This window comes from Ovis aries, chromosome X (assembly GCF_016772045.2).
Source record: "Ovis aries strain OAR_USU_Benz2616 breed Rambouillet chromosome X, ARS-UI_Ramb_v3.0, whole genome shotgun sequence".
In the NCBI taxonomy this organism is placed as follows: Eukaryota; Metazoa; Chordata; class Mammalia; order Artiodactyla; family Bovidae; genus Ovis; species Ovis aries.
Window position 1 is genome coordinate 115,754,087 of NC_056080.1, and position 12,802 is coordinate 115,766,888.

The 12,802-nt window shown below is 38.3% G+C and overlaps 1 protein-coding gene across 1 annotated transcript in view; it reads right to left on the reverse strand.

Annotated features, from left to right (window-relative positions):
• The window catches only part of LOC114111326 (dedicator of cytokinesis protein 10-like), an 87,879-nt gene that overhangs the window by 21,690 nt on the left and 53,387 nt on the right, over positions 1–12,802 (reverse strand). Inside the window, exons 9-12 of the mRNA XM_060407994.1 lie at positions 9,062–9,184; positions 5,772–5,881; positions 1,347–1,511; positions 502–1,160 (exon numbers count right to left, since the gene is read on the reverse strand). Of these exons, the coding sequence (XP_060263977.1) occupies positions 1,397–1,511; positions 5,772–5,881; positions 9,062–9,184 (348 nt within the window). The 3' untranslated portion in view covers positions 502–1,160; positions 1,347–1,396. The remainder of the gene's footprint in view (positions 1–501; positions 1,161–1,346; positions 1,512–5,771; positions 5,882–9,061; positions 9,185–12,802) is intronic.

Below are 12,802 nucleotides of genomic sequence, written 5' to 3' on the forward strand. Positions count from 1 at the left end.
AGAAATAATGGGTGAAAACTCAAATCTTATGAAAGACACAAAAGTCAACAAACTCCAAGCAGGGTAACTCAAACAGATCCATGCTGAGACTTATGAAAATCAAATGTCAAAAGTCAAAGCCAAAGAGAGAATTTTTTTCTTTTTTAAAAATTAATGTTTTTTAATTGAAGGCTAATTACTTTACTATGGCAAAGAGAGAATTTTGCAAGAAGTGAGAGACAAAGACTTGTCACATACAAGGGATCCTGAGTAAAAGGGTTGGATTTCTCATCAAAACTTTGGAGGTCAGGAGGCAGTGGACTTTAAAGAAAAAACAAATCTATTAACCAAGAATTCTATATCTGGCAAAGCTGTCCTTAATAGTGAGGGAGAAATTAAGACATTCCCAGATAAAGAAAAGCTGAAGGAGTTCATTAACACTCAGTTCACTTCAGTTACTTAGTCGTGTCCTAACCTTTGCGACCCCATGGAATGCACCATGCCAGGCCCCCTGTTCCTCACCAACTCCCGGAGCTTGCTCAAACTTATGTCCACTGAGTCGGTGATGCCATCCAACCATCTCATCCTTGTCATCCCCTTCTCCTCCTGCCTTCAATCTTTCCCAGCATCAGGACCTTTGCCAATGAGTCAGTTCTTCGCATCAGGTGGCCAAAGTATTGCAGTTTCGGCTTCAGCATCCGTCCTTCCAATGAATATTCAGGGTTGATTTCCTTTAGGATGGACTGGTTGGATCTCCTTGCAGTTCAAGGGACTCTCAAGAGTCTTCTCCAGCACCACAGTTCAAAAGCATCAATTGTTCTGTGCTCAGCTTTCTTTATAGTCCAACTCTCAAATCCATACACGACTACTGGAAAAACCATAGCTTTGACTAGATGGACCTTTGTCAGCAAAGTAATGTCTCTGCTTTTTAATATGCTGTCTAGGTTAGTCATAGATTTTCTTCCAGTGAGGAAGCATCTTTTAATTTCATGGCTGCAGTCACCATCTGCAGTGATTTTGGAGCCCAGGAAAATGAAGCCTGTCACTGTTTCCATTGTTTTCCCATCAATTTGCCATGAAGTAGTGAGACGGGATGCCATGATCTTCATTCTTTGAATGCTGAGTTTTAAGCCAGCTTTTACACCACTAGGCTTGCCCCATATGAAACACCAAAGGGAGTCCTGCTGGTCACAATGAAAGAACATCAGACAGTAATTCAAACCTGTATGAAGGTCTTGGTAAAGGTAAATCCATGGGTAATTATAAAATCTAGTATTATCATAACAATAGCAACATATTTCTCTTTTTTGATTGCCACATGATTTAAGAGACTTTACATTAAAATATTATTGGTCTACAGAACTTGCCTGGTGGTCCAGTTGTTAAGAATCCTCCATCCATTGCAGGGGACGTGGGTTCAATCACTGGTAGGGGAACTAAGATCTCGCTGCAGGACGACTAAGCCAGGGCACCACAACTGAAAAAGCCCCTGTACCACAAGTACTGAACCCATGTACTCTAGAGCCCACGCTCTACAACAAAAGAAGCAATACACTGCATTAACAGAATGAAGGAAAAAGAAACAAACCACGATCATCTCTATCAATGCAGAAAATGCATTTGACAAAATTAACACCTTTTCATAATGAAAACACTCAACAGACTGGGAATACAAGGAAATGACTACAATCTGACCAAGGGCCACTGTGGAAAACCCATAGCAAACACTGTATTCAATCCTGTGACAAGGGATAGAAATTTTCTTAGCAGCTTTTAAAACTTCTCCAAAAAGCTTATATTCAAAAATTCTTTCTTTTCTTTCCCATTAAATATATAGATTTCTCCAGAGAAACCTAAGGAAATAGTTGAAGATAATTATCTGCCTAAGAGAAAACATAGAAAAGAAATGAAAAAGAGGTCAAGACTGATTTTAACCTTATAAAAATAAAGTATATGGTAAAACATTCAAGAAGTACATGAGGGTACACTTGAAAAATAAATGTTTTTCTTCTCCCTAAGACTCTAGTCTATCTCCTTAGGGATAACTATTAACACTTTTGTATCATTCCATCTATGGCTGATTCATACTGAGGTATAGAAAAAAAAAAACCTCACAATATTGTAAAGTAATTATCCTCCTATTAAAATAAGTAAATTAAAAAACAACTTTGTATCATTCCAGAAATTTCCTAAGCATACACAAGTGAGTGTATGTAAATATCAGTTTTCACAAATGTAATCATCCTGCCCATAATGTCTGCATCTCACCTTTTTCTCTCAAGAATGTATCTTGGTTGGTTCGTATCAATCCTTATAAAATTTTTAAGTAGTTTACCTATATCCATTGTGAGGGTAGTACCATTTCCTTAACAGTATGGACACAGATTGTTTCCAGGTTTTTGTTATATAAATCTTATAGCAATAAACATCTTAAATGTACATCTTTGTGTACATTTACAAGATAAAATCTTAAATGCAAAAGTATTGGGTCCAACAAAACATACGTTTAAAATATTGGAAAATATTGCCCACTGTTCTTTAACCTGTTTGTGCCCTTAAGCAGATTTTGTTCTTTGGCAAGTGAAAGAGTGTTTTAAATTTTTAATTTCACACATTAAGAAAGAAGAAGGATTTTATAAGTAGCAACTGCTTCTTTTCTCTGTTGCCTATGAAGAGTGACTGAAATATTGTGTTTACAAAGAGGGTCAGGAGTCCAGCTGCCCGATGGTGGTTTCTCATTAGTGCCTGTTGGCCAGGTTTTCAGAGGCAGCATAATGTAGAAAACTGCATGTTTTTCTGCAAGCCTGGCTTTCTAATAACTTTCCATTTGTAGTATCAGTAGTGTGGTAGCAAGCCTAAAACTTGCTGGCTACAAAAGAGAAATTTCTCTATGGTCTTAATTCAATAAAACAACACAGAAGGCGGAAACTGATAAGAAGCAGAGAGGTTTTGTCAAATATTCATGAATTCTGCGCCTGTCAGTATACCTACTTTTAAATGTCCAAGGCATATGTTCAAGGTAAAATCATCTCCATAAGTTGTAGCTAAATTTACAAAGTGAAGAGATCATTTTCATGGTAGAAAATGAAGTGTCTTTACCATCACCAAGGGCTTTTCACTCTGGCAATGCTGCAACTGTTTTGCAGAGCACCATGCACATCACAGTCACTCGGTACGTATTTCTGGGGCCGGCAGATCTTGCACTGTATTAAAGGTCTTTCCTACCTTAAAAATCAGCTCTCATCCTGAACATGCCCATGGTGACTAAGGACAATCAGTCATTCCCATTGTGCTCTTCCGCAATTCTATCTGGAACTATGCGTTTCTAAGAAACAGCCTCTCTTGCTGGAACCTTTCTCATCCTTGCCTTGGCAGGGTCTAGTGGGATGGATCATCTTTAGATCAAGGCATCTCTCCTAAACCTACATCACTGCAAATGTAACTACTGAACTAAGGCTATCTTAAGAGTGAATGGTGTGTCATAAGATGATTTTTCTTTTAAAATCACATTTATTTATTTTTATTTTTGGCTGCATTTGATCTTCTTTGCTGCGGTGTGTGGGCTTTCTCTAGTTGTCGTGAGCTGGGAGTACTCTCTAGTTGTGGTGTCCAGGATCCAGAGCGCAGGCACAGTAGCTTGGCGCACAGGTTTAGGTTCCCCACAGCATGTGGAATCCTCCTGGACCAGGGATCAAACCTGTGTCTCCATCATTGGCAGGCAAACTCTTGCCCACTAGACCACCAGAGAAGTCCCACCTGAGATGTTTTTAATCATAAAGTATGAAATTGACACTCATGCGGCACAACAACATTAACAATAATGGCTAACTTCTATTGAGCACGGTAGTTTCTATGTTATTATCAAATGCCTTCCTATATATCAGGAACTCTAATCACTTTCCATACACTGAATAATTTAATCCCTACAACTATCAAGGATGTACATTGTCACCCTGCTTATTTAACTGATATGCAGAGTACATCATGCAAAATGTCAGACTGGATGAAGCACAAGCTGGAATGAAGATTTCCAGGAGAAATATCAGTAACCTCAGGTATGCAGAGGACACCACCCTTATGACAGACAGTGAAGAGGAACTAAAGAGCTCTTGATGAAAGCGAAAGAGGAAAGTGATAAAGTTGGCTTAAAACTCAATATTCAAAAAATGAAGATCATGGCATCCTGTCCCACTACTTCATGGCAAATTGATGGGAAACAATGGAAACAGTGACAGGCTTTATTTTCTTGGGGTCCAAAATCCCTGCAGATGGTGACTGCAGCCATGAAATTAAAAGATGCTTGCTCCACTGGAAGAAAAGCTATGACCAACCTAGACAGCATATTAAAAAGCAGAGACATTACTTTGCTGACAAAGGTCCATTTGGTCAAAGCTATGGTTTTTCCAGTAGTCATGTATAGATATGAGAGTTGGACTATAAAGAAAGCTGAGCACAGAACAGTTGATGCTTTTGAACTGTGGTGGTGGAGAAGACTCTTGAGAGTCCCTTGGACTGCAAGGAGATCCAATAAGTCCATCCTAAAGGAAATCAACCCTGAATATTCATTGGAAGGACTGATGCTGAAGCTGAAACTCCAAATCTTTGGCCACCTGATGCGAAGAACTGACTCACTGGCAAAGGCCGTGATGCTGGGAAAGATTGAAGGCAGGAGGAGAAGGGGATAACAATGGATGAGAATCTTGAATGGCAGCACCAACTCAATGGACATGAGTTTGAGCAAGCTCCGGGAGTTGATGAGGAACAAGGAAGCCTGGCGTGGTGCACTCCATGGGGTCGCAAAGAGTAGGTTACGACTGAGCTGAACTGAATTCATGCAACAACTCTATGAGGAAGGCACTATTATTAAGTTAATTTTACTAACGAGAACAATGAGGCCCAGAGAGGTTAAGTATATTCCCCATGGTCACACAGCTAGTAAGTGGCAGAGAATGGAGATCTGAATCCTTCTCTCCGATTCCAAAGCCCCTGTCCTTTCTTTTAGGATCTGGAAAGACTCTATTTCCCATGCCTCTCCTCCACCAGTTAAAAAAGGAAAAAATCAGAAGCAATGTGCCACATCTGAAACTAATAAATACTGATTTCAAAATGCAGGGCAAGTTACTTCGTCTGAATCCTGAATTATTTTGACATTCTCTGTACCAAATTTTTCACCATAAAGTTTAACAAGTCTCAGGGACACCTCTGAGAGGCCAGTAAGCTCTTTATAGATGTACTCCTTTCCATCCCCTTCTTCAAAAAAAGACTATTATAAAGTTAAACATACAGTACATTACAAGCATTATAAGCAAATGCAGCATTTAGAGAACATCTACTAAGTAATCAGAAATAATGTAGTTGAAATAGATTTTAAACAATAGTTCTAGAAGCCACATGCATATATTGTAGCTGAAATAAATGAGAACTTTCAAACTAACCGTCATATGAGCATATCATTGGCCTAAAGGTTTTCACACTTCATTTTTCATCACTTGCATACTTACCTGATTTTTATTTGAAAACTTTCAGTACTGGGTATTAATGAAACATTTAAGAAGCCTGACTGAAAATGAAACTGAAGGAAACGTTCAAATCTTATATGCTGTGCTCTGCCCTCGGGGACTAAATATAGAAACCAAAGTGAACATTACATGAGAAAAGGGTCACACCTGCTGTTGGGACAGGTGCTTTACCCAGACAGAACCCTAGAACCAGTAGCTGCTGCTATGGTAACCTAATAATTCAAGGTGAATGTTTAAAAAGGAAAGCAACTTGATGAACTACAGTATACTTACTGGGCCATAAAAGGCAACTCTGAAGAAGGTGCCTGAAAGTCTTTTCTTTGCGTGCATAACCTCCAAAATTTTTGTGTAAGTTCCATGAAGAGTTCTATAAACTTAAGTTTCTGAAAATATGAGAATTAACAAATTAGCTTTATTTTTTGGTTAGTTATGAAATGTCTACAATAAATGCATAAGGGGAAAAAAGCAATACCGTTTCCTTTTCAAAATGGTCTTGGTGGGTCACTCACACTCCCTTTGCCCATGGTCACAGAAAAAATGCCTTAACAACTTTAGGTGAGAGGGTAGAGCTTAAAATGGTCAAATAACACTGTAATTCTAAATATCATGCTTCATGTCATTCATATATCAATGGCAGCATATACATTAAAACTACTGCGTTATTGACTACTTTTTTCTTATGTCTGAATTGTTGTAACTGAAAAGGAAGCAAAATGCTTTGCTTGAGCCCTAAGGTGGAAAGATGGGAATAAATGATCATGCAAACTTTAAGTGAGGAAAGTAAAATGCAGACACAAAAATAACGGCAAAAGCCTGAGTGGGGAATGCTTTTATAACAAGCTCACAGACACTTCCAAAAAATATATTCTTCTACACGCTCAGAAAAGGGAATGTACTATGCAAAGAACATTATCTCAAATGTGAAAAGACACCATACAGAACAGGAGAAAATATTTGCAAATCACATATCTGATGTTTTCTTATCCAAAAAAATATAAGGAACTCTCATAGTTCAACAACAAAATGACAAACAACCCAATTTAAAAGTGAGCAAAGGACTTGAATAGACATCTCTCCAGAGACTATATGAAAACCGCCAACAAAGACATGAAAAGCTATTCAAAATCGTGAATCATTAAGGAAATAGAAAGCAAAACCACAATGTGACACCATTTCACATTCACTAGGATGCCACATTACTAGGTTCTAAGAAGAAGCCCCAAACACAAGTGCCAATCAGAGGTGCTGGTGGGAAGGTAAAGGGGACGACAATTTGGTGGTTTCTCAAAGTTAACAGAATTACTCTGTGACTCAGCAATTCCCCTCTTAGGTATTTATCCAAGGTAAACAAAACCATGCCCATACCGAAACTTGCTCATAACTGTTTACAACAGCTCTGTTTATAATAGCCAAAATGTGGAAACAACCCAAACATACAAATTTTGGCATAGCCATACCATGGAATATCATTCAGCCATGAAAAAGGAATGAAGTTCTGATCTAAGTTACAACTTGAATGAACCTCTAAATATTATGCTAAGTAAAAGAAGCCAGACACAAAAGGTCACATCTTGCATTCATCTTTTTTATGACACATCCAGAAGAGGCAAATCCATAGACGGAAAGCAGATTAGTGGTCACCAGCGGGGTGAGGGAGGGGGTGAAGAGTGATTCCTGGGAGGAGACGGAGATTTTCCTGGGAAGATAAAAATGTTTTGAAACTAGAGACAGGTGGTTGGAGCGTAATATTAAGACTGCGCTAAATGCTACTGAACTGCAAACTACAAAATGGTTCATTGTACGCTGGTGAATTTCATTTCAATGCTAAAAGGGCAGACCAGAAGCAGATGTTCTTTCTTTCACATTCTTTCCATACTATCTTCTGCAGTTGAAGCCAATCTGAGGGAAGTGTTCCTCCCTTTATGGCTACTGTGGTTGACACTTTTCAGCTCATCCCATAAAGAACACTGAAGAATTACTTCATCCCATGCAGGATGCTTCAGAATCTATTCAGATGCTTGCCTCTCTACAAGGAAACAGGAGTAGTTCCCCAATAGAAACTATTGTTTCCTTTAATATGTAGGGAATATATATTTTTCTTTTTTCCCTATTAGTCAAGTGAGTAGCAGAATATTCTCTGGGTTTCTAATAACCTGGTCTTCAACTTGAGAGTAAGAGAGCAGGTACTTTGGCACTTTTACAAAGGTTCCTAGGAGGCAATGCTTTGATGGAAAGAGCAATGCCAATTCTTGTCTTGTCTCATAAGCTATTGTTTGTCATCAGCAGGACATAGATTTAATTACTTAACTCATTTTTAATATAATCACTTGAAATCCACTATGATTTTTCAGGCATGTCCCCATATACAGCAAAAGCAGGGCAAAGAGTAGGAAGACCCAGAACCCAGGAAGAAACAGGGAGTTTGATAAGAGCCAATTTTGAAAAGAGATTAGAATGCTACACAGATGACATTAAATGTATTTTTTCACTCTGGGACCCTTCAACAATGAAAGGCTACTTGCTACATATATTTAAGGATAAACTGATTTGTTTTTAAAAATGGCTTGAGTCTTAAATCACCGCTTTCCAGCATAGCAGGGGTAGAAAATTATGATATAGACTCAGATTCTTGAATATAATAAGCCCTGTTGAGTGCTGTTGGCAACAGCTATACTACTGTTCTTTAGTAATTCCCCTCGATCAAAGATTTATGTGGCAGACAAAACTGGAAAGGCTCCTCATAAAAGGGTAATTCCTAGGAACTTATTATCTCCACTACTGTCATCTGTTAGCACCTTAGTCTCACCATCAAATTGCACAGCATAGAATTACACCTATATCTCTTCCCAGACATCATGGAAATCCAGTAACTTTTTGTTTTTTAGTGAGGACAACATGGATTATTCTTTGCCATGAGTGGAGAAGGGGAGATTGCTAGTAAAAATGCTGTAGGAACAACTGGTATAATGTTAATTCCAATATATATTTTAAACATTGCATCCTTAATTTCATTTGGTTTTTCCAGTGGTCATGTGTGGATGTGAGAGTTGGACTGTGAAGAAAGCTGAGTGCTGAAGAATTGATGCTTTTGAACTGTGATGTTGGAGAAGACTCTTGAGAGTCCCTTGGACTGAAAGGAGATCCAACCAGTCCATTCTGAAGGAGATCAGCCCTGGGATTTCTTTGGAAGGACTGATGCTAAGCTGAAACTCCAGTACTTTGGCCACCTCATACAAAGTGTTGACTCATTGGAAAAGACTCTGATGCTGGGAGGGATTGAGGGCAGGAGGAGAAGGGGACGACCGAGGATGAGATGGCTGGATGGCATCACTGACTCGATGGACGTTGAGTCTGAGTGAACTCTGGGTGTTGGTGATGGACAGGGAGGCCTGGTGTGCTGCGATTCATGGGGTCACAAAGAGTCGGACACGACTGAGCGACTGAACTGAACTGAACTGAAGGAAGGACTGTAATTTTAGGACATTTCAGCTTTTTTTAAAGATAGCAACTTAAGACCAAAATAAAATATATAGGTGCATGGTGCAAACATATCAGGTACATACCTCAAACTCTCGACGATTCTCATAAATTGTAATGATCAACTTGGAAATTTCAGAAATTACTTTGTAACGCTCTGCTTTCCATAAGCCATCCACACAATGTTCCAGCAACTCCAGCAAAACTTCCTGCATTGAGAAAAAAATGTAATGAGGAATTAGAGATAATTTTAGAGCTCTGGGCAAATGTAGCTTGAACTATTTCAAATGAATAAAAAACAGAATGTACTACATTTAAGGAAATGTACAGAAGGAGTATTGTTGTGTGACTATATTTTCTAAATGACATACTTGAAATATTTGGTATTGAAACCACATTCTTAAAAGTATGAAATGAATATTGACAACAGTAAACTACTATTTACTTTGTTTTGCACATAATCAAGATGTAATCCATAGTTACAAATGGTTAACATGTTGAGAAGTATTTTCCAAACTGAGGATATTAAATTTCTAGCACGGTAAATACCACTAAGCCTATAAAGGTCCATGATTTTTGATTTCTACTAAAATTATATTTACACACAGTTAATAGAGTCTTAAGGGAATTTCACAATTTTCAAGCTGCTACATCAGTGACATCAGTGTTCATTAAATGATGTGATTTTGGTCTCATTCCTAACTGTTGGTTCTAAAACTAGTGAGAATGATAATATAATACCTCAAGATAGAGATCTTTTTGCCATAATAACAGCTTCTATAAAACAACCATCATCTCATGTTCTCAACAATGAAAGGATGATGCCAATTACTCATACTATCCATAAGTCTGAACAGTTTGTTTCTATCTTAAAGAGATGAATTTCAGACCTATAGAAGTGACTGCTACAATGGCTCTTAAAGTATGTCTGTAGTCAATTCTGAATTCATCTTTTTTCTAAACTAGCTCTTTCCCTTGCATTTCCTACCTAACCAGGGGTCATATCCTATAGACTCTGAACTAGAAAACTAAAAGCAATTTTGACTTTACTCTTTGTTGTAAGTTGAACTGTGTCCCTCACAAGGATACGCTGAAGCCCTAACTTCCACTGCCTCCAAATGTAACCTTATTTGGAAATAGGGTCACTGGTGATAACAATGAGTGAAGTTGATGTCATACTTGAGTGACTTATTTGCAGCAGTGATTTACTGGGTGAGCCTTACTCCAAAAGGACAGAGACAAACAGGGAGAGCACCATGTGACTACAGAGGCAGTGACTGGAGTAATGTCACTACAAGCCAAGGAAATCCAAGACCAACAGCTACCATCAGAGCTAGGAGGAGGCAAGGAAGGCTGCTACCCAGAGTCTCAGAGGGAACAGGGCCCTGCTGACACCTTGATTTCCAACCTCTGGACTCTAGAACTGTGAGACAATAAAGTTCTATTATTTTAAATCACCCAGTTTGTGTACGTTGTTATGGCAACTCTAGGAAACTAATACACTCTCAGTCTTGACTCATCCTCTAATCAGTTCATCGTCAAGTTCTGCCACTTTCACTTCCTAAATATTTCTCAAATCTGACCCTTCCTCTCCATTTCTACACTCGTTTCTAAGGTTCAAGATGTCATTATTGTTTTCTAACAGATCTTCCTGCCTCCAGCCTTGGCACTTTCAAATCTATCCTCCACAAATCTGCCAGAGGGTTTTGATTAAAATACAAACCAGACTACATCCCTCTTCCCTTGTAATCTCATGGCTCCCCATCATTTGCAGAACTAAGGACAAATTCCTTCATTTGGCACATAAGGTTTGCAGCGATGTGGCTGATAGTTTATAAAATCATCACTCCTCAAGCTAGCCTTGTACTTTATGTCCAGCACTGATGAACTACTATTAGTTTCTCGGAAGCACCATGGTGTTGTCTTAACTTTGTGCCTTTGTCCACTCTGTACCCTCGTGTCCTTTAATCCCTTTCACTTAGTTAACCCTGTAAGAAAAGTTAGATTTCACCTCTTCCAGGATCCTTCGCCTGAATAACACAGAGTAGCGACACAAGAGGCCTATTTTTCTTACTATGATACTACATTGGGTGGATGTTTATCACTATATTTGCCCGTTATATAAGTATCTGACTTTATAAGTAGGCTGTGACTCTTTAAGTGTAGGGACAACATATTTATTATACTGTATTTTTCAGTCACTAGCAGGGTGGTAGTAAATAGATGTTCATTAAATATTGCTACTTGAATAATCTATATATTAACATTTAATAGTTAAATTTTCTATCAACAGTAGAAAGTAGGAACACTGGGGAAAAAAAATCTATTAAAAACTAGTAATGTTTGTCCCAGGAATGTAAAGTTGGTTTACAATTAGCAAAAATCCAATGTAAACAGAAAGAGCCATGTAAACAGAAAAAGAATTTGCAAAAATTCAGTATCCCTTCACAGTGTTAAAAAAGAATCCACCCAGAATAGGGAATCGAAGAGATTGTTCTCAATCCGATTAAGAGCATTTATTAAAAACCTGCAGCCTGAACACTCTTCTCCTCAATTTGGGAACAAGTCAAACTGTCTTCTCTTATCATTTCTATTCACATTGTGCTGAAGGTGCTAGCCAGTGTAAGAAGGCAAGAGAGAAAGAAAGAGAGAAGGGAAAGAGATCAGGAAATGTGAAACTATCTTTCTGTGCAGACGACATGATGGTGTATGTAGAAAATCCTAAGGAATATACAAACTACTAAAACAAGTAGGAGGATTTAGCAAGGTTGCAGATCATAAGATCACCATACAGAAACACTGTATTTATGTACACTGCTGCTGCTGCTGCTGCTAAGTCGCTTCAGTCATGTCTGACTCTGTGTGACCCCACAGTCAGCAGCCCAACAGGCTCCTCTGTCCCTGGGATTCTCCAGGCAAAAATACTGGAGTGGGTTGCCATTTCCTTCTCCAATGCATGAAAGTGAAAAGTAAAAGTGAAGTCGCTCAGTCGTGTCCAACTCTCAGTGACCCCATGGACCACAGCCTACCAGGCTTCTCCATCCATGGGATTCTCCAGGCAAGAATACTGGAGTGGGCTGCCATTGCCTGTTCCAATTTATGTATACTAGCAACAACAAATTGAAAAATAAGATTAAAAAACCAAACAATACTATTTCCAGTAGCATCAGAACATCCATTATCTAACAAAATATCCAGGAAAGGACTTCTACTCTGAAAAAGCACAAAATATTGCTGGGTGGAATTAAAAACCTAAACAAGACTTGATTGAAAGACTCAGTATTGTTCAAGCTATCCATTCTCCACGTAGTGATATATAAATGTAGCAAAAGCTCGACAAAGCTTCCAGCAGGCTATTTTGAGGAAAGAGAAAAGATGATCTGAAATTCTATATGGAAATCAAAGGATACAGAATAGCCAAAGTGACTTTGAAAAAGAACAAAGTTGAAGGACTAACACTATATTATTCCATAACTGACAAACTTGCAGCAATCAAGAGTGTGATATTGGTATCAACATGGTCAAATAGATCAGTGGCACAAAACAGAGTCTAGAAATAGATCACAAACATATAAAGAACTGAAATTTAACTAAGGTGCCAAAGAAATTCAGCAGGGGTAAAAGAAGATTTATTTCTCCCCAAATGGTGTGGACAATGTAAAATACCTGTCTACAAAAAATGAATCTTGACTTCTATCTCATTATATGCTCAAAAATGAATTCTAAAGAGACTATAGACCCAAACATAAAACTCAGGAACAAAGTTCATAGCAGAACATGTCAGGCAATATCTTCACAGTCTCGAGGTAAGGAAGGATTTTTTAGAC